Source organism: Erpetoichthys calabaricus, chromosome 13 (assembly GCF_900747795.2).
Source record: "Erpetoichthys calabaricus chromosome 13, fErpCal1.3, whole genome shotgun sequence".
In the NCBI taxonomy this organism is placed as follows: Eukaryota; Metazoa; Chordata; class Cladistia; order Polypteriformes; family Polypteridae; genus Erpetoichthys; species Erpetoichthys calabaricus.
Window position 1 is genome coordinate 94,549,587 of NC_041406.2, and position 21,558 is coordinate 94,571,144.

Consider the following 21,558-nt stretch of genomic DNA (forward strand, 5'->3'; position numbering starts at 1 on the left):
AGGTGGTTTAAGTCGCACCATTTAACAAAGTCCTTGATTAGGTCCCTATACTCCTCTTCCTGCCCACTCCTGATGCAGCCCACAACAGCAGTGTCATCAGCGAACCTTTGCACGTGGCAGGACTCTGAGTTGTATTGGAAGTCCGATGTATATAGGCTGAACAGGACCGGAGAAAGTACAGTCCCCTGCAGCGCTTCTGTACTGCTGACCACAATGTCAGACCTGCAGTTCCCGAGACGCACATACTGAGGTCTGTCTTTAAGATAGTCCACGATCCATGCCACCAGGTATGAATCTACTCCCATCTCTGTCAGCTTGTCTCTAAGGAGCAGAGGTTGGATTGTGTTGAAGGCGCTAGAGAAGTCCAGAAACATAATTCTTACAGCACCACTGCCTCTGTCCAAGTGAGAGAGGGATCAGTGTAGAATATAGATGATGGCATCATCCGCTCCTACCTTCTCCTGGTATGTGAACTGCAGAGGGTCGAGGGCATGATGAACCTGTGGCCTCAGGTGGTGAAGCAGCAGCCTCTCCATGGTCTTCATCACATGTGACGTCAGAGTGACAGGCCGGAAGTCATTCAGCTCACTAGGACGTGATACCTTTGGGACTGGGGTGATGCAAGATGTTTTCCAAAGCCTCAGGACTCTCCCTTGTTCCAGGCTCAGGTTGAAGATGTGCTGTAGAGGACTCCCCAGCTCCAGCGCACAGACCTTCAGCAGTCGTGGCAATACTCCGTCTGGACCCGCTGCTTTGCTGGCAAGAAGTCTCTTCAGCTCTCTGCTCACCAGCGCTGCTGTAATTGTGGGTGGGGATCTCTCTCCTATGCTGGTATCAGCAGAATGATGGGTGGAGGGTGTAGTACTCCGAGGTGAGAGTGGGTTAGGGTGGTCAAACCTGTTAAAGAAGTTGTTCATCTGATTTGCTCTCTTCACGTCTCTCTCGATGGTGGCACCCCGCTTCAAGCTGCAGCCAGTGATGATCTTCATCCCATCCCACACTTCCTTCATGCTGTTATTCTACAACTTCTGCTCCAGCTTTCTCCTGTACTGCTCCTTTGCTGCCCTGAGCTGGACTCTGAGTTCCTTCTGCACGCGCTTGAGCTCATGCTGATCTCCGCCTTTAAAAGCCCTTTTCTTCTGGTTCAAAAGGCCCTTGATGTCACTTGTAATCCATGGCTTGTTGTTAGCATAGCTGTGTACAGTTCTTACTGGAACTACAATGTCCATACAGAAGTTGATGTACTCAGTAGTGCAGTCAACAACCTCCTCAATGTTCTCACTATGTGATCCCTGCAGGATATCCCAGTCTGTAGTTCCAAAGCAGTCTCTCAGAGCCTGCTCTGCCTCAGGGGACCACTTCCTGAATGAGCGTGTGGTTGTAGGTAGGACCCTCACTCTTGGTTTGTAGTGAGGCTGAAGCAGAACCAGGTTATGATCTGCTTTCCCAAGCACAGGCAGCGGGGCGGCGCTGTATGCGTCTTTAACGTTTGCATACAGTAAGTCAATAGTCTTATTTCCCCGGGTGTTACAGTCCACATACTGGGAGAAGGCAGGTAATGTTTTGTCCAGCGTCACATGGTTAAAGTCTCCAGAGATTAGCACAAGCTCCTCAGGGTGCTGCGTTTGTAACTTAGCAACAGCAGAATGGATGATGTCACCCGCTATTCCCACGTCCGCCCGAGGAGGGATGTAAACAATAACAACAATGACGTGTCCAAACTCTCTGGGCAAGTAATAGGGACGCAGACTCATAGCCAACAGTTTGATGTCCCTGCAGCAAGTGGAGATTTTGACGTTAACATGTCCAGAGTTGCACCACCTTATATTGACATAGAGAGCTAGACCTCCTCAAAGGTCATATTCTTTCAGGGAGAATCTGGTCTCCTTCGCATTGTGCTGCTTGCTATCACGATCTGGCTTTTGTTTTTAATTTTTATAGTCATCCTTTGGTCTCTAAAAATATTTGAGATACAGTATTGCTTGCAGGGTTAGTAATAGAGTCGCTACATTTTTAGATCTGAGGTGTTTATACTAAAGTTAAAAATGAATTGCTTTCTCCGGTGGCACTATTTTGGTTTAGTTATGGGCGCCACCACTGTTTTAGGCAGTTGCTAGAAAAGTTCAACCCGAAGCGTGCGATGAGTAACATCACAGGGGTCATAGGTATGAAGGTTGACACTTCCTAGTTTACCCAAGTTTGTGAATACAACCAAAAAAGCCCATAGCTGTTTTCTTTAAATCTAAGTTTGAATTCTTACATTATGGCTCAGTTTCATTAAAATTCTTGGTATTGACTATGATTTTTGTGACACATTCTGGGCTCTCCCAGCTTTAGATTAGATCGTGCAGAAGCAGATTAATTAAACAACCAATTATAACATCCACCACAATCCCATTATACACAGTGAAAGGCGGAAAAAAACAAATAGGTCTTAAGCTGACTTTTAAAAACTTTGATCGAGGATGAAGACCTGATGTGGAAAGGCAAATCATTCCAAAGCCAGGGAGCAATAACTGAGAAAGTTCGGTCTCCCCTCGACTTCAGCCAAGATCTTGGAACTACAAGGAGAAGTTGTCCAGATGATCTCAGTGCTCTCAGTGCCACATAGGGGTGAAGGAGGTCACAGATATATTTTGGAGCAAGACCATGCAAGGCTTTAAAAACAAACAACAAGATTTTAAAATGAATGTGACACCTCACTGGTAGCCAGTGGAGAGAGGCTAAAATGGGGGAGATGTGATCCTTTTCTCTTAACCCAATTAAGAACCTAGCTGCAGCGTTTTGAACCAGCTGAAGGTGCGACAGAGCAGATTTGGGCAGTCCCATATATAAGGAACTAGCTGTACCCTGTGGCTTTGCCCACATAGTAATGAAACAGGACAAACTTTAAAAATCAGTAGACGTTGGCACTGTATCTGATCGTGTTCAGCTCTGATGGGAAAGCTTTCCCCACGTGGGGAGAAAAGCCCATGGCCATGATAACTCTGGCAATCCGCAGCTACCCTCTAAAAGACATGGAACTCTGATCTCTCTCTCAAAAACGTCAAACGTTACTCCTTAACAATCCATCCATCCTTCCATCCATCATCCAACCCGTTATATCCTAACTACAGGGTCACGGGTGTCTGCTGGAGCCAAACCCAGCCAACACAGAGTGCAAGGCAGGGAACCAATCCTGGGCAGAGTGCCAACCCACCGCAGGACACACACACAATCTGTAGATGATAATGTCTGTTGAACAAACAGGTACTGCTAGCTAAGCAGAGGCAAGGTGCACTCCAACACGTGGCGAGAGGTAGACCAACTCAAACTGAGGCTGGCGAGTGAATGAGGAAGGCCCCACCCCCCTGCTCTCGGCCTACAGCCACTTTGATAGATAGATAGATAGATAGATAGATAGATAGATAGATAGATAGATAGATAGATAGATAGATAGATAGATAGATAGATAGATAGATAGATAGATACTTTATTAATCCCAATGGGAAATTCTCATTCTTCAGCAGCAGCATACTGATACAATAAATAATATTAAATTAAAGAATGATAATAATGCAGGTGAAAAACAGACAATAACTTTGTATAATGTTAAATGTTAACGTTTACCCCCCCGGGTGGAATTAAAGAGTCGCATAGTTTTGGGGAGGAACAATCTCCTCAATCTGTCAGTGGAGCAGGACAGTGACAGCAGTCTGTCGTTGAAGCTGCTCTTCTGTCTAGAGGTGACACTGTTTAGTGGATGCAGTGGATTCTCCATAATTGATAGGAGCCTGCTGAGCGCCCTTCGCTCTGCCACAGATGTTAAACTGTCCAGCTCCATGCCAACAATAGAGCCTGCCTTCCTCACCAGTTTGTCCAGGCGTGAGGCGTCTTTCCTCTTAATGCTGCCTCCCCAGCACACCACTGTGTAGAAGAGGGCGCTCGCCACAACTGTTTGATAGAACATCTGCAGCATCTTATTGCAGATGTTGAAGGACGCCAGCCTTCTAAGGAAGTATAACCGGCTCTGTCTTCTCTTGCACAGCGCATCAGTATTGGCAGTCCAGTCTAATTTACCATCCAGCTGCACTCCCAGATATTTATAGGTCTGCACCATCTGCACACAGTCACCTCTGATGATCATGGGGTCCATGAGGGGTCTGGGCCTCCTAAAATCCACCACCAGAACCTTGGTTTTGCTGGTGTTCAGGTGTAGGTGGTTTGAGTCGCACCATTTAACAAAGTCATTGATTAGGTTCCTATACTCCTCCTCCTGCCCACTCCTGATGCAGCCCACGATAGCAGTGTCATCAGCGAACTTTTGCACATGGCAGGACTCCGAGTTGTATTGGAAGTCCGATGTATATAGGCTGAACAGGACCGGAGAAAGTACAGTCCCCTGTGGCGCTCCTGTGTTGCTGACCACAATGTCAGACGTGCAGTTCCCAAGACGCACATACTGACTGTCTTTAAGATAGTCCACGATCCATGCCACTAGGTATGAATCTACTCCCATCTCTGTCAGCTTGTCCCTAAGGAGCAGAGGTTGGATTGTGTTGAAGGCGCTAGAGAAGTCCAGAAACATAATTCTTACAGCACCACTGCCTCTGTCCAAGTGAGAGAGGGATCGGTGTAGCATATAGATGATGGCATCCTCCGCTCCCACCTTCTCCTGATATGCAAACTGCAGAGGGTCAAGGGCGTGTTGAACCTGTGGCCTAAGGTGGTGAAGCAGCAGCATCTCCATGGTCTTCATCACATGTGATGTCAGAGCAACAGGCCGAAAGTCATTCAGCTCACTAGGACGTGATACCTTTGGGACTGGGGTGATACAAGATGTTTTCCAAAGCCTCGTTGGATTTGTATAAATACATCAGTACCGAAAGTGAACTATGGTACTTAGCGTGATGAGAGAAGTCACAAAATCAACCGGAAAGTTCCAGCAAATTATAGAAAACAACCAGATCTAAATCTGCTAAGTAATTCTCTCGTGAAGATAGATAGATAGATAGATAGATAGATAGATAGATAGATAGATAGATAGATAGATAGATAGATAGATAGATAGATAGATAGATAGATAGATAGATAGATAGATAGATAGATAGATAGATAGATAGATAGATAGAGCTGCTGGAAAGGCTTCCACTCATGGCGGCACCTAGCTAACAGAATGATAGAATAGAATTATAGAATAATAGAAAGAGCGGACAGACATACAGACAGAACACACTTGGACCACGAAATTTTTATAACCGTTTCTTAGAGATCACCTATGGGCCAAGGGTAATCTACATTCCAAATTTCAAGTCACAAGTCCTCATGGTTCGAGAGATTTCATGATGAGTGAGTCAGTGCTATTTGTTTTTTATATATATAGATTACAATAATCTAGCCAAGATGTAATAAAGGCATGAAGGACTGTTTCCCAAGTCCTTCTGTGAAAGAAAGGATTTTCGTTTAGAAATTTGCCTCAGTAAAAACTGGACATTACTACCATGGAAATTTGTTTTTCAAAACTCAGTGATGACTCGAAGATGATACCTACTGTAGGTTTCTGACAATATTATGAATCATAGCTGCCAAGGAGTCTAACTGACTAACTGCAGATGTGGTAGGACCAAAAATAATGACCTCTGTTTTATTTTCGTTTATTTGTAAGAAATGTTGTGCCATCCAATATTTAATATCCTCAAAGCATTTCAAAAGCCTTTTTACAGACAAAGTGATGTCAGGACTAACTTTGAGGTATAGCTTGTGGAGGACGGCCAGGGTCCATGCCCGGCCAGGACGTCCCTTCTACTTGTATCTCGGGGGAGCAGCCATGGACTCCTCAATACCTCCCTCGTTAATGATGATGCCTCAGTTTCCCACAGGGTTTCATGGGAGATGGAGTTCTTCCCAACCCTGTGGGGACCTGGGATGGCTGCCAGGGGGCGAGGAGATAGTTAAGCCCAGCTGGTCTAATCATTGGGCCCACACGGGAGTGCAATTGGGAACAGGTGAGCAAGCACCAAGAGCAGTCCCGGGAGGGCCATAAAAGAAGCCAGCAACCACCACTCAGGGCCAGAATCGGGAGGAAGAGGACGAGGTGCCTGAGAGGAGTGGTGGTGCCAACGGAAGGATTGCTGTCATTATAAAGAGGTACTTTGGGACTGTGTTATACCTGTGGGGTTCATGGGGAAGACATGCCCCACAGGTGAAGAAAGAGATTTATTTGTGTTAATTGTGTTAAGTGCTTGTGGGACTGTGTTGGGCCTGTGGGATGCGGGGAAAACGTGCCCCATGGCTGAAGAGAAAATAAAAAGATTTGTGTACAATTTATACATGCCTCAGTGTGAATCTGTGCCGGGTCGGACGCTTATATAGCGCCTTATTCATAAGCTGTTTTGATCCTAGCTAGTTTATTTTATTGAGACCATCTCTTGATTTCATTTCCCTTTCCATACTGTTGTTGCCAAGTGCAATCAGATCACTGGGATATTCTCACACACCTCATGAGCCTGAATTGGATTATATGACCCTTGCATCCACCGGGGATGACATTAGCACTGAGTCAGTAGCCATATGAGCTGACAGGCAAATCAAATCAAATGTGCAGCTTCAGTGCCTGACACAGAGGAGCCTATAAAAATGGTGAATCTGCCATAGTCGCACAGTCAGCAGTGTGGGTAAAGCAAGCAGTCATTCTAAGGATAACAAGCTACCTAAAAGAGCAATGAAATGGACATGGATCTGCTGGGTCATTGCTGGAAGGCACATTGGTGTTAGAATCATAACAAGTAACAGACCTAAGTGCCACAGGGACCCAAAAATGAACTTGATGGGTCCTTCCGAGGTACTACAGAGAGTCTCCAACCTGAGATCCAGGACCTGGAATCCCAGTTTAAATGGAAGGGATTCAAAAGTCTGCTACCTCACTGGATATTTCCTGCCCTTGTCTCTCCTGCAACCTGGAAGTCTTTATTTTACAATCTTATGCTTCTTGAACTTTCTGCATCCCTGCTGTCCACAGCTTTCTTCATGCTGCTCCATGACACAGTTTCTCCTGTCCAACTTTCCTTGTTTTTTTATTTTCACTAAGGGGCTCCCTAGGGACGACACGTGTCAGACTACGAATGCAATGAATGTAATTACTCCGATCTACAGGCTGTCAAATAAACGAACTACACGCCGTGGCGCAGCGTAAAGGGACTTCGTCGCTGACGTCCGAGGTTCGAACCCCAGAAGGGGAGCAGTAGAGTATGTATACCTGATGAGCCCAAATAAGGGCGAAACACGTGTTGCATACTCTTTGCATTATTTGACAGTAAACTATGCAACATTCCATGATCTGCTTCTCGCAACTGAAGAGGGCCCCTTCGCGGATGTTTGCCGAATGGCAGACCAACCACATGTGTTACCTGGTAGGTAACCACCCATACAATCAGGTCGGGACTCAGACTACGAATGCAATGAATATATATATATATATATATGTATATATATATATATATATATATATATAGTGGACACCAGGGGGTGAGCCAGGTACCCAAACACCCAACACAAACAGACACAGACACAAGGTAAGATCACAAAGAGTTCTTTAATTTGGGGAAACTCTTCTCAATAAGTGTTTCCCACCACCAAAGCCACAAGTACAATGAAACACTGTTATAATATAGTAACTCTTTATCTTCTTCTGCTCTGTCACTGCCTCCTCCATGCAAGCTCTGCCTGGCTTCCTCCTAACTCTGGCTCATCCTTGTGAGGCAGGCAGCTCCTTTACCTTCCACCCGGGAGTAATTCTGGTCTTCCGTATACATGGTACAAAACCACTTCTGGGTGAGGCAGAAGTAGGGCTTCCCAAACCCTGCAGCTGGCTGCAACCACAGAACCCAACAGGGCTGAGACGAAGAACTCCCTGTCCAATGCTGCACTATGGGAATCCGAGGCACCGTTGCAACCCAGGTGGGCTGCCAGATAATGCCCTGCCCTGTGCGTGCTGTCTCTGCTCCATTCCAAGGACTTCCTGTCTGGGTAAGAACAAGGGCCATCCCTCACAATATATATACATATCTATATAGGTGTGGCCAAAAGTTTTGGTAATGACACAAATATTAATTTTCACAAAGTTTGCTGCTTCAGTGTTTTTAAATCTTTTTGTCAGATGTTTCCATGGTATACTGAAGTATAATTACAAGCATCTCATAAGTTTTAAATGCTTTTATAGATAATTACATTAAGTTTCTGCAAAGAGTCAATATTTGCAGTGTTGGCACTTCTTTTTCAAAACCTCTGCAATTCGCCCTGGCATATCGTATATGCCAGTCAGTCATGACATTAATACTACCAGCCAAATATGGTGTAGGTCCCCCTTATGCTGCCAAAACAACTCTGACCCATTGAGGCATGGACCGCTCAAACCCTGTGAAGGTGTCCCGTGGTATCTGGCACAACGATGTTAGCAGCAGACCCTTTAAGTCCTGTAAGTTGAAATTCAGGGCTTCAATAGATAGGACTTGTTTTTCCTGTGCATCCCACAGATGCTCAATCTGTTTGAGATCTAATAATAATAATAATAAGTTTTATTTATGTAGCGCCATTCATACACTCAAGGACACTTTACAATTCAATAAACACATTAACAAAACAATAGACATCACATACAAGAAAATGAATAATACTCATTGAAAAGATGTGTTTTTAACAGGAGTTTGAAATTAATAATAGATTTTTCCTTGCGAAGGCAGAGAGGAAGTGCATTCCAAATTTTAGGGGCTGTCACACTGAAAGTTCTGCCACCCATAGTTACTAACCTTTATTTAGGTACAGCGAGTAAGTTAGCGTTCGGTGATCTTAATGCACGGGCAGGAGTGTAAGGAAGCAGCAGCTCAGACAGATAATGAGAGGCTAAACCATGAAGGGCTTTAAAGGTGATGAGAATAATTTTATATTTGATTCTTGTAGAAACTGGAAATCAACGCAAATCATAGAGGACAGGAGTGATGTGAGCAGATTTTTTATTGTGTGTAAGTAGACGAGCAGCAGAATTCTGAACATATTGTAATCCAGTATTTCTCAACCTTTAAGTATTTGCAACCCGAGTTTTCATAACAGTTTTAATCGCGCCCCCACTAACGTATTTCTGAAAGGAGCCCACTAATACCAATTTGTTCTTTTTTAATTAATGATATCTCATAGATGCGTATTTTATTATTCCTACTTAACTTTTATCGACATTTATCTAACTTGATATTTATTTTTCTAGTATCAGAATGTAGTTTAAGTTAATTTGTTTTGGTTTCAATAGATGTGTTTTTCATATTTTCGATTCTTGTTTTCTTTTTTTCACATCTTCGCGCCCCCTTTCTTGTTACTTCACAGTCTGAGAACCGCTGTTGTAATCTATTGATGTATTTAGTCGGTAGGCCATAAAACAATGCATTGCAATAGTCCAGATGGGTAGTGATGAAAGCCTGAATGAATGTTTCAGTATCCAGAGAATTTGGAGGCCAAGTCAGCACCTTGAACTCTTCTTCACATTCCTCAAACCTAAACAATTTTTGCAGTGAGGCAGGGCATCTTATCCTGTTTAAAGAGGCCACTGCCATGGAGGGTAAGTTGCCCAGCAGAACATTGCACATAGCATCACACTGCCTTTTCCCACTGTGCATTCTGCTGCCATCTCTTCACCAGGTAAATGATGCACATGCATCCACATGATCTAAAAGAAAGGGTGTGGGTCCAGCTGGATGGACAGTGTAGGTGACATCAGCAACGAATTGGCTATTAATCTTCCATTCTACAGAGGTAGCAGAAGAGGAGGCATCAGAACATAGCGCTAACCTCTGGTCCAGCAAGAGTTGTGGGAATCATAAGCAAACAACCAAGACATGGAATTGAGGCAGGAACCTTGACAACTTTTAAGAAGTATTTGGTTGAAATTTTGGGACAGTATAGCTATTAGCTAATCAAATGAGTTTGATGGACTGAGTGGCCTCCTGTCGTTTGTCAAATTTCTTATGGTTCTTATGTGAGGAAAAAACTGTGTTAAGGGAATATGTGAGTTTTTGGAGAGGTCTTATGGGTGTGGTAATGGTATGTGCAGTAACATCTAATGTTCCATGTTAAAACATTCCAGTCAAGAATATCCATTTTCGTTCATCCATGTCATCTTATTAAACTTGTGGCTTTCTCAGCTAAGGCTTTGGGACTGTGGTCTTTTCACAAAAAAGGGGTATTTGGGTGTCTAGCCCACCCTTACTCGCTTGGAGGACCTCTGATTTTCTAGAGTTTGCCCCCAGATGGCTTCATCATGCCCTCAGGCTCACAAAAATGTGATTTGTGATGAAGAAGATGGGAAATGAATTGGAGGAATGGGGTCCCTGGATAGGTCGTTGTGGGGCATGCAGGAGATACAGGAAGGAGCTTCATGGTTTGAACAAAGAAAGCAGAGCAGTCCAATTGAAGATGGCTGGATGATATCACTCAAAACCTTTTGAAGATCGGTGTATGGAATTGGAGAAGAATGGCTAGTGGAAGGGAGGCATGGAGGAGGACTAAGGACAAAGCACTTTGAGCTACATTGTTGTATGAAATGTGCTATATAAATAAATGGTGTTAATGTTGTCATTGTTGATGGCCCCTAGAACTAGAGGAGAAGTGACAAGTGTGCTGTTTTAATCAGAAACACGGATATTCTATGCCTGTATGGCCTACATGAGTGGGATAGCCTTATATTGCTCTTAATTAATAATGACCAACAATAATTCTTTACATTTATATAGTGCGTTTCTCTCTACTCAAATTGTACCTTTGCCTTATAGAATTGAAAATTAAAAAGAACAGAATTTAACGAAAAAAATTGTTGAATTAAAAGATACTCCAGTAGACGTCCTTAAGCACAGTCACACTAGGTTGCATTTTAACCTCTCGTTGTAAATCTACTCTGGGTTTATATGTATTCCGGTCACACTGCATGTATTTACTCTTTTGACTTTGATGTGTTGTAACATAAATGCAAAAACACTTATTAAAGGAAACCAGGAGACTCACTTCACAGCAACGCTGAGCCAAAAGGGCATGTGGTTAGGCTTTAGCTTTCATCTGATTTTCTTGTTTGTTTTCAATTGATGTCCATTTACGTCAAAATTATTCATACAGTAGGAAAAGGTGTCACAGCTGAAATGCCGTGCCTTTTTGTAGTCCCACAGAGCTGTAGCTCAGTACTGGATGATTGCTTATACTACAGACAACAATGGGAACAAATCAATCAAGTCAGTTTTAAATACCAGTACATAGTCAGTTTTAAATCAGCACATTGAAACTCGTCCTAGTTTAATGAGATCACTCAAACTCTTAAATTAAAATGCTGAAAACTTGAGTGTAAGGTGGAGAGTAGTGATGAGTGAACCCCGCTGACAAGAACAGGCCACTCAGCCCACCAAAGCTCGCCAGTCCTATCCACTTAATTCTTCAAAAATAACATTAAGTGGAGTTTTGAAAGTCCCTAAAGTCCTACTTACTCCATGTGTCTGTGGTTCTCTGTGTGAAGGAAACCTTCATGATGTTTGTGTGTCCCTGTGTTCTTGATGATCTCATTTTAAAATGACAGTCTCAATCCACTGCACTAATTCCCTCCATAATTTTAAACACTTCAATCAGTTCTCCTCATAATATTCTTTTTCTTAAACTGTAAAGGCTCAGCTCTTTTCATTTTTCCTCATGATTTGTCCCCTGTAGTCCTGGAATCAGCTGAGTCACTCTTCTCTGGACATTTTCTTGTGCTGTGTGGCAAGTGGCTGGGGGTGGAACCCAGCCGGGATGCCCGGAAGAACCGGAGGAGGGATTGCACCTCCTCCAGACCACGAGGGGGCAACCGCCCTGGTGGCTTTGGGGACCACGGGAACTGAGCATGGAAGCTCAACCCTATAGGGGCCCGTGGTCACCGTCAGGGGGCACCCCGATGCCCAAGGAGCCCTGGCCCTCAGCACTTCCGCCACTTTCGGGTGCACAGTCGGTACTTCCACCACACTGGGGAGTGCCAGCAGAAGATTATTGGGAGGCACCTGGAGCACATCCAGGTGGGGATAAAAGGGGCCGCCTCCCTCCATTTGGGGGCTGGAGTCAGGTGAGGAGAAGGACAGAGCTCGGGTGGAGAGGAGAAGAGGTGGCCTGAAAAGAGTGATGCATTGAGGAAGAAGGCCTGGACTTTTGGGGAATTTGGGGGTTGTGTGTTTCACTATTGTAAATATTTGTATACTAAACGTGTTGTGGGTGATAAAAACGATGTCCGCCTGTGTGTGTCCAGGGCTGTGTTCCACAGCTGCTATGTTCTTTTTGTATCCTGAAGACCAAAACTGCACACAGAACTCCAGATGAGGCCTCACCAGTGCATTATAAAGCCTGAGCAGAATCTCCCTGGACTTGTACTCCACACATCAGGGCGCTATATAACCTCACATTCTGTTAGCCTTCTTAATGGCTATTGAACACTTTCTGGCAGTTGATAGTGACGTGTCCACTGTGACTCCTAAATCCTTTGCATAAGGTGGACTTTCAATTTTCAGACTTCACATTGTGTATTCATATTCAAACCTAACATTTTTACGTCCTACCTGTAATACTTTACCTTTACTTACAGTTCATCTGCTACAATTCTGCCCAAGCCTGTTTGCTGTCCAAGCCACTCTAAACTGATTCAGCGGATTCCAGATTATCTGCCAATCCACTGAGCTTGGTATGATCTGCAAATTTAACTGGTTTGTTACTTATATTCCTATCCCAATCATTTCTATATATTAAAAACAGCCATGTCCCGGCACTGACCCCTGATGGACACCACTCTTAACATCAGCCAGTTCTGATAGGGCTCATCACACCATCACCCTCTGCTTCCTGTGTCTGAACCAATTCTGTACCCATCTAAACACCACACCCTGAACTCACATTTTTTTAATTTGATGCCCAACCTCTCATGTGGCACCTTATCAAATGCTTTCTGAAAGTCAAGATAAATAATCTCATATGCTCCACTTTGATCATATCCTTCTGTTGCTTCATCATAGAATCCCAACATATTGGTAAAACACGACCTCCCTCTCCTGAACCTATGCTGACTATTCACTAAAACTCCTGTTCTTGCCATGTGCTGCTCAATCTTTTGCTTTATAATTCCTTCCATTAATTTCCCTCTGATTCACATTAAGCTTAGTGGCCTATACTTTCTTGGATCTGCCCGATCCCCCTTCTTATATATAAACGTCTATGCGTGTAAGTATGTGTGTCTGTCTATCTGGCCCGGAAGTGCGAGGCTACAGCATGAAGCTCAAAGAAAATATCTCTGTTGCCAAAGTGAAACCGCAGAGGAAAGACAAATGAGAGAGAAACTCGCTTAGCTGCTGATAGACAAGGGGGGCGAGCACATCCTCAAAACAAAGCCGCCAACTCTGCATTTCAATTTTTTTCTGAACAATTTCAATAGTTTCTAGGAGCCCAGGCTTTTTACAGCACAGGGTTTACACAGTTAGTTAATAACAGGATAATAACAATTTGCTTCACTTCAAGGTCGGCAAGAACATGGAAATGTCCAGGAATTTCAGTGAACTCACCCAAATGCATTGAAGAGAATGGTGAGCTAACTTTGAGTTCATTACATTCCATTGGTCTTTTAAGAGTCCCTGAGACTTTGACAAGCAACTATGCCGATTATTGTCACAGAAAGTGTGATTTGAGCTGTGAGGCAGCAGTGCTAACTACCTGAGATAAAAGTATACTAGATATCTTCAATACCCTGAACCCTTTATCTCTCTACATTTCCCAAACTCCTAACACTACAACTATCTAACACCCAGAGAGCCTGTGATGCTGGTTATCAGTGTTATAAAGTCAGCAGGCTGTCCCGGTCACTACCCAACCTGTGCTACATACACCTCAGTGGCGGCTCGCGTATAGGCACTGTGGAACTGCAGCACCCTCTATTTCCACTTGATATTATCGATAACATTTTATATAATGAGTCCTTTTTTCTTTAATTCTTTCTTTATACTTGTACAATATATAATCCTTAAGCTTAATGTCAGTAGCCATCCCCCAGTTTATGAAAAAGATACAAAAATCTTTGTATGGAACTGTGCGCTTCACAGTTCCAGCGGCGTGGTGTTTGGCTGTTGAGTGCATGCGCACATAGGAAGCTGCACGCGAGACTGCGAGGGAGAGAGAGCGACTGTCGCTCCCGCAGTGCCGACCCTGGCGCGCTGGTGGAAGGTAGTGATTTTTTTTTTTACTCCGCGTGTGTTGTGCTTAAAAACCGTGTACCATATTCTTGAATGTGATAAAATGTAGAATTCGATTATTATCCTGCTTCCAGCTATTCTATTTGATTCATTTTTTTTTTTCGGTTTCTGAATAAATTTTCTTTTTATACATGTTTGTTTCCTTTTACACAATTTTAAAACAAAGGCTAAAAATTTTCTGGAGCAGCACCCCCACTAATTTTAGCTACGAGCCACCACTGCTGAGGAGCATGCTATCCTCAATCCAGTGGTGAAGACACGGCATATTATGAACCTATGCAGAACAGCAAAGTAGTTTCATAAAATTAGTGTTAAGGTCAACTAATGTACTCCTTATTAATGCAAATCTAGGCAGAGTTCTGATTAGAAAAAGGACATCATGCATGCATGCATACAGCATCCAACCTCGGCTCCTTAGTGACAAGCTGACAGAGATGGGAGTAGATTCATACCTGGTGACATGGATCGTGGACTATCTGACAGACAGACCTCAGTATGTGCATCTCGGGAATTGCAGGTCTGACATTGTGGTCAGCAGCACAGGAGCTCTGCAGGGGGTTGTGCTTTCTCTGGTCCTGTTCATCCTATATACATCGGACTTCCAATACAACTCAGAGTCCTGCCACGTCCAAATGTTTGCTGACGACACTGCTATTGTGGGCTGTATCAGGAGTGGGCAGGAGGAGAAGTATAGGAACCTAATCAAGGACTTTGTTAAATGTTGCAATTCAAATCATCTACACCTGAGCACCAGCAAAACCAAGGAGCTGGTGGTGGATTTCAGGAGGCCCAGGCCCCTCACGGACCCCGTGATCATCAGAGATGACTGTGTGCAGATGGTACAGACCTATAAATACCTGGGAGTGCAGCTGGATGATAAATTGGACTGGATTGCCAATACTGATGCTCTGTGCAAGAGAGGATAGAGCCGACTATATTTCCTGACGTCCTTCAACATCTGCAATAAGATGCTGAAGATGTTCTACCAGACGGTTGTGGCGAGCGCCCTCTTCTACGCAGTTGTGTGCTGGGGAGGCAGCATACAGAAGAGGGATGCCTCACGCCTGGACAAACTGGTGAGGAAGGCAGGCTCTATTGTAGGCACGGAGCTGGACAGTTTGACATCTGTGGCAGAGCGAAGGGCACTCAGCAGACTCCTGTCAATCATGGAGAATCCACTGTATCCATTAAACAGGATCATCTCCAGACAGAGGAGCAGCTTCAGCAACAGAATGCTGTCAATGTCCTGCTCCACTGACAGACTGAGGAGATTGTTCCTCCCCTACACTATGCGACTCTTCAGTTCCACTCGGGTTTAAATGTTAACATTATACAAGATTTTTGTCTATTATACCTGCCTTGCACTCTCCACCTTGCTTTTTTTTTTTTTAACTTGCACTGCGTTTTTATTGCTCTTTAATAAATATTGTTTTTTATCAGTATACTGCTGCGGCCGGAGTATGTGAATTTCCCCTTGGGATTAATAAAGTATCTATCTATCTATCTATCTAAATTATTAATGCATGCAGAAAGCAGATCAGGTAGCGTTGTGAAGTATAAGATGGAGCTCGCTTACAGTACACATGCGTGACAGTTCTGCACATGTCTGACAAAGATTGAGCAGATAGCGCAGATTGGGTAGTGACTCCCCATCCAACATGCCTTCTGTAGCTTTGTGATGTCCACTAGCTTTGTGAAACGTCATGGGATGTTGGGAAAAAAGTTGTCTAAGCTGGTTGCAAGGAAAATTGTCAGTGCAAAATTTGGTAGACAAAGTTTCCGGTGAACCCAAAAAATTTGCAGTGAGAGACACTTTGCCGATTTTCTCCAATGAACATGTTGTGGTATAGCTGGGTTCGTGGCAATGTGTGGTTTTAAATGAATTATTTAATAAAGGCGTACAGGCTTCAGAGAGGTGTCCATGTGTCTGGTAGCATGGCTGAGTGGCTCCCGGGAGTTAATTGAGGTGATTAACAGATCGTACACTCACATGCAGACATGAAGAGTTCAGTCGATTGCCTCATTAACACGCTGGCATCTGTCATCAGCACACTTGCACCCTTATCATTATATTAAAAGTGCCCAGGCAGTAAACGAGAGGAGGAACGAGAATAGAACTGTGAGTGAAAGGGCAGTATTGGGGGTCTGAGCCAGTGTGACAAAGGAGGAGAGAAAATGGTTGGTAGCCCCATGGAGGAGTGAGCGATTGACTCTCCAGGGCTAGATCATCCCCCACTGATAACTGTGGTGAAGTGAGGTGCGATGGAAGTGTCCTTCCTAGGGGTCCTGAAGACACTAGGAGAGTGTGGTGGAAGACAGAAGGACAGCTAGCTCTGAGAGGTCCAGTAGACGCCGAGGGAGGCAGCTAGAACAAGAGCCAGAAGTGGAGACCACAGCTACTAGGGTCTCTACCAACTGAGCGACTTGTTGGGTGAAAGACGCTCTGATTTTGGGAAAGATGAGAGAAAGCATCTAAGGAATATATGGATTATTTTAAATGAATGAATGGGAGTGAGTGGGCTTTTTTTTGGTGGAGGCTGTAGAGACCAAAACAACTGTACTGAGACTCTTGGAAAATGTTGTCTCAATGTGGTACTATCCCTGGAACAGTTTTCTGTGAATTATAAATGTGATCCGACACAAGACAGATCTAACTACAGGAAATACTATGCATTATGGGAAACATTATTCTTGGTAATTAAGCAATCTCAGTACAAAAATAAATCTCTAAATGCATGCAAGTTTGTATAAAACAACTCATACGAGTTCCAGTCAATCCAATCAATCCTACAACCTGGTTTAGCTTCAGAGCCTCTTTTTCTCTTTCACAATCAGATTGGATAGCAGTCAACCACGTAAATAAAAGATGGCGATTCGGTTGTGATTGGGTAGATGAAACCGACCAAATACACAGCTGGTGAAAATGATTGCCATTTGTGACTGGCGATCAAACCCCGTAATCTTATACTGGAAGATTACACTTTGATCACTGGCGTGTTATGATTGATGTTTTTCATTAAATTTTTATGAGATCTCCTGAAATATTTTGAACAAGTCCACATCTATTATGGAGTTTTATTACGTGAAGAATTTAATTCTGGCCTATTTTTAATGCTAGAAGAGTTCCTGAAAAAGTTCAATAGTTTTATCGATATGCCACGATGTGTTTAGTTTTCACTTTGGTTGCTATGGCTATTTACCCAGCATGCTTTGGGAATGTGTGTGATGCAGGACATCAACAGAGCAGCAATATACAGTTCTGCGTGTATGTGAGAGTAGAATAAAATTAGTGATAGTGTTTGATTTGGCAGCAATTAACAAACTTACATTTGGTATTAAAGTTAAAGCTTTGAACTTGATGCGAGATCAGTTAGAGGCTTATATTTTTGATCTATTCCTCAACTTCTGATCCTTTACATTAAAAAAATCCTGTTGCTTTTTGCGTCAGTTCAAGGAGTTAGCAGCAAGGTAGACTTTGGAATTTGAATTTTAGTCTGCATCCCATTTGCAATTGCGTGGGAAAGAATTCTACACTAAATCCATGGTTTATATGTCCATTAAGGTAATGTTAAAGTAGTTAGTACTTCACTGTGCTTTTTGAGCCCTTATTATTTGTATGGCCCTATCTGTTTTACAGCTTAAATATTATATTCAGAACTGGTCCAGTTCTCAAAAAAATGTTAAAAAAAATTGAAATCCAGATCTGTTGAGTACTGTCAGACACTACGATGTCTGACATGTCTGGCAGTCCTCGCCTGGTAAACACTGCTGCCATTTCAACGCCTCTCACTCTGCTAGTTGATTTGTGTGTATTTAGTGAAGTCAAAGGTGAGATATTCTGAGCCATGGTAGTAAAAGAGACTGGTTACAGTTTTTCTCTGTCACCTCCTCTTTCTGCATCAATGCATTTCACTTCTTTTCTACCTCAACTTCAGCTGTGCCCTGTGGCTGTGGCATGTCCTCTTTTTTTTCTTCTACCGTTGATTGTTTCTTCAAACCACAAATTTTAATAGCCTGATTGATTTTTTGGTATCATTTGCATGCTTGGTCAAAAACTGGGTAATTTCTTTTTCACTTAACCACATTTTGCAGTTTACATCCAGTCTTTCATTTTGATGATGTTAAACTTTACGCATGCCCAATCTTCTTTATTAATGGACATGTCTGAGTTTTTTATCATTTAGCTCTTTTATTTGATATGATGTGGTGCTGCTGATGGGATGGTCATCTTGCTATCTTAATAAAACACTGATAGCTAAAATTAATGTGAGATCAGCGTCCCTCAGTAGGGAAATCTTATGAAATCATATGAAATCTTCTCCCTTTCCAAATGAACCATTTACTCCAATTGATTCACTTTAGTTTCCAAGTCTGTGCCATATATGTTCATGTTACGTTCGAACCTTTGTGCATCAAAACTCTGAAATACTTTACCAAATATAATATGCCACATTAATACTGTGGAACATTAAAAAAAACTCCTAAAAAGCCCACATTCTCATGATGACTATTTTTTTTTTGTTCTTTATTTCGCCTTATACAATTTCTTGTATTAGGAATTTGTTAGTTTTCGCATACCCCTTGGGGTCAGAGTGCAGGGTCAGCCATTGTACAGCGCCCCTGGAGCAATTACAGGTTAAGGGTCTTGCTCAAGGGCCCAGCAGAGTAGGATCTCCTTTGGCACTGACAGGGATTCGAACCGGCAACCTTCTGGACACCAGTACAGATCCTTAGCCTCAGAGCCACCACTCCGCCCCAAATTATGATTATGACGTGCATTATGACGTGTATTTCAATATCATATACTTTATAGATGTGTCTTCATTACCAGCCTCTACTATTCTCTGTTGTCTGTGGGTGGCATTTTGTACCACAAATGGAGATATTTAATTGTAATCGTGTTGCTGGTGAAAATAAAGTATTTAATAATTTCTTTATATTTTTGACAGAGTAGCTATTGATAATAAAGCCATTCCTTTCTAATACATTTACAAGTTTTGATATTATTATCATTATTTATCATATACGCATACACCTGTACTTCAGCATCCTGGAAATAAATGGTCCAGCAGTCAATGTGTTCAGAAATATGAAATCCAAAAACTGATATACCGATTTAATTTCTATTTCATTTTATACACTATGCGACTCTTCAATTCCACTCGGGGGGTAAACATTAACATTATACAAAGTTATTGTCTGTTATACCTGCATTTTTATCATTCTTTAATTTAATATTGTTTTTTATCAATATGCTGCTACTGGAGTATGTGAATTTCCCCTTGGGATTAATAAAGTATCTATCTATCTATCTATCTAGTGTGTGAGAAAGGTGATAAAACACAACAAGACTTTTATTTTTTCTTCAGCTGGAGGACACATCTTCCCCATGAATCCTCCAGCCACAACACAGTCCCAAAAGCACTAAACACTGAAGTAAACACAATCCCGTTTGACACCACCACTCCTCTCAGGCAACCTCGTCCTCTTCCTCCCAATTCTGGCCCCGAGTGGTGGTTGCTGGCCCTTTTATAGCCCACCCATAAATGGTCCAGGTGCTTCATCACCTGTTTCTGATTGCACTTCCAGGCGGGGCTGTAGAGTTGTCCAGGCCGGCTCAGGGAACCATGCAGCACCCCCTGGCAGCCACCCCAGATCCCAACAGGGCTGTGAAGAACTCCATCTCTCATGGAGCCCTGCGGGGAACTGAGGCACCAACCTCAGCCAGGGAATCTGCCACCAAGTGTCCAAGGGGAGGTATTGAGCAGTCCATGATTGCTCCCCCGGAACATGTGTAGAAGGGTCGTCCCAGCTGCCAGCCACAAGTGTGTATTTGTAAAACAAGGGTGAAATGGACACCACCATTTTATTGTTATGATATTCCTACAGTGTCATTGTTTTGTGTTGTCCTGTCATGTTTTAATGAACTTTTGCAGGTTTTTTGTTAAGTTTTGGAATAGGTAGATTTTGATTTTCTTAGAAGTTTTTCATGTTTGTCGTTGTTCTTTCAATCTTTAAAATCACCAGGGAACCATTTTGGGGTTTGAGAGTCCAAAGAATTCAATTGTTACATATATCTTTATTAAGATACGTCTTTAACTGTTCTGTCACCAAAAGGTATTTTTTAATGAAAAGATCACGAGATGAAGCACAGTCAGAAAATCAGGCAAATTCAACACCAAAAAAAAAGCAATAAACCAAAATGTTTACTGTGCTTGTCTTGATGAGGGTCACAGGAGCAACACGCTGAGCTGGGCTGACCAGCCCACTCTGTCCTCAAAAACTTCTTCCATAATCTGTTGTGGAATTGTTGGATGTTCCCAGGCCAGCTGAGAGACATATAATCCCTCCAATGTGTCAGGAGTCGGCCCCAGGTCTTCTCCCACCGGTACACCTCAGCACACGTTCAGATCCACTCGGCTGCCTTCTGTCATGCTGGAGGAGCAGCTTTGCTCTCAGGTCCTCCCTTATTGCAACTCTGTGCAGGAAGTTAATTTTGACTGTTTGTACTTGCCATGTGTTAGGGATTTATGCAGCAGAAGAAATGAAAAATGTGAAAAATTTCTTTTTCTTTCTTTCTTTCTTTCTTTCTTTCTTTCTTTCTTTCTTTCTTTCTTTCTTTCTTTCTTTCTTTCTTTCTTTCTTTCTTTCTAAGTTGGTTTGTTAAAAGAATCTTCTAGATGATACATGACTTGGTAGCATGGAGCTGACTTTTACTATTGACATTTTGTTTTGCACTTGATCTTGTGATCTCCGAAGTAGTAGTAGTTAATCTCTCAGAATAGGAAAGGTCAGGCATCTAATGCTATTAAAAGTTAAAATCCAGCCAAATAAAACTTACCACTGCTAAGGGGCAGTCTGGCAAGAAGAAAGGTCAAAGCCTCAAATGATAATATCTATATAAAAATGAGGCCCTCAAACCACTGGTCATCTTCGTGCAGGCACACCTTGTGCTAATATGGTCTGTCAAAATGGCATTGGACGGGAGGGCTAGAGGTGAGTCTTACTTTGGTCGAGCCAAGTATTTAAAAGTCTTCAAGATGAAAGAGAACCGAAAAGAAGAAGAAGCAAACAGAACACAGCCATGCAGAAAACACATGTCATGAGATGCAGCAATGTAACCATCAAGAAACTGAACACCAACAACATTTATGTCTATATCACATGTTCATAGCAACAATGTAGCTCAAAGTGCTTTAAAAAATGAAATAAATGAAATGAAGTTAAAATAAAACATAAACAAGATTAAGCAATAATATTATACAGCATGTAACATAAAACAGATAAGGTCATATGG

At 42.8% G+C, this 21,558-nt stretch overlaps 1 protein-coding gene across 1 annotated transcript in view; it reads right to left on the reverse strand.

Annotated features, from left to right (window-relative positions):
- Positions 1-802: 802 nt before the first annotated feature.
- LOC127530062 (uncharacterized) overlaps positions 803-21,558 on the reverse strand; it is a 164,841-nt gene continuing 144,085 nt past the window's right edge. Inside the window, exon 2 of the mRNA XM_051935749.1 lies at positions 803-1,821. Coding sequence (XP_051791709.1) covers positions 1,020-1,754 — 735 coding nt within the window. The 5' untranslated portion in view covers positions 1,755-1,821 and the 3' untranslated portion in view covers positions 803-1,019. The remainder of the gene's footprint in view (positions 1,822-21,558) is intronic.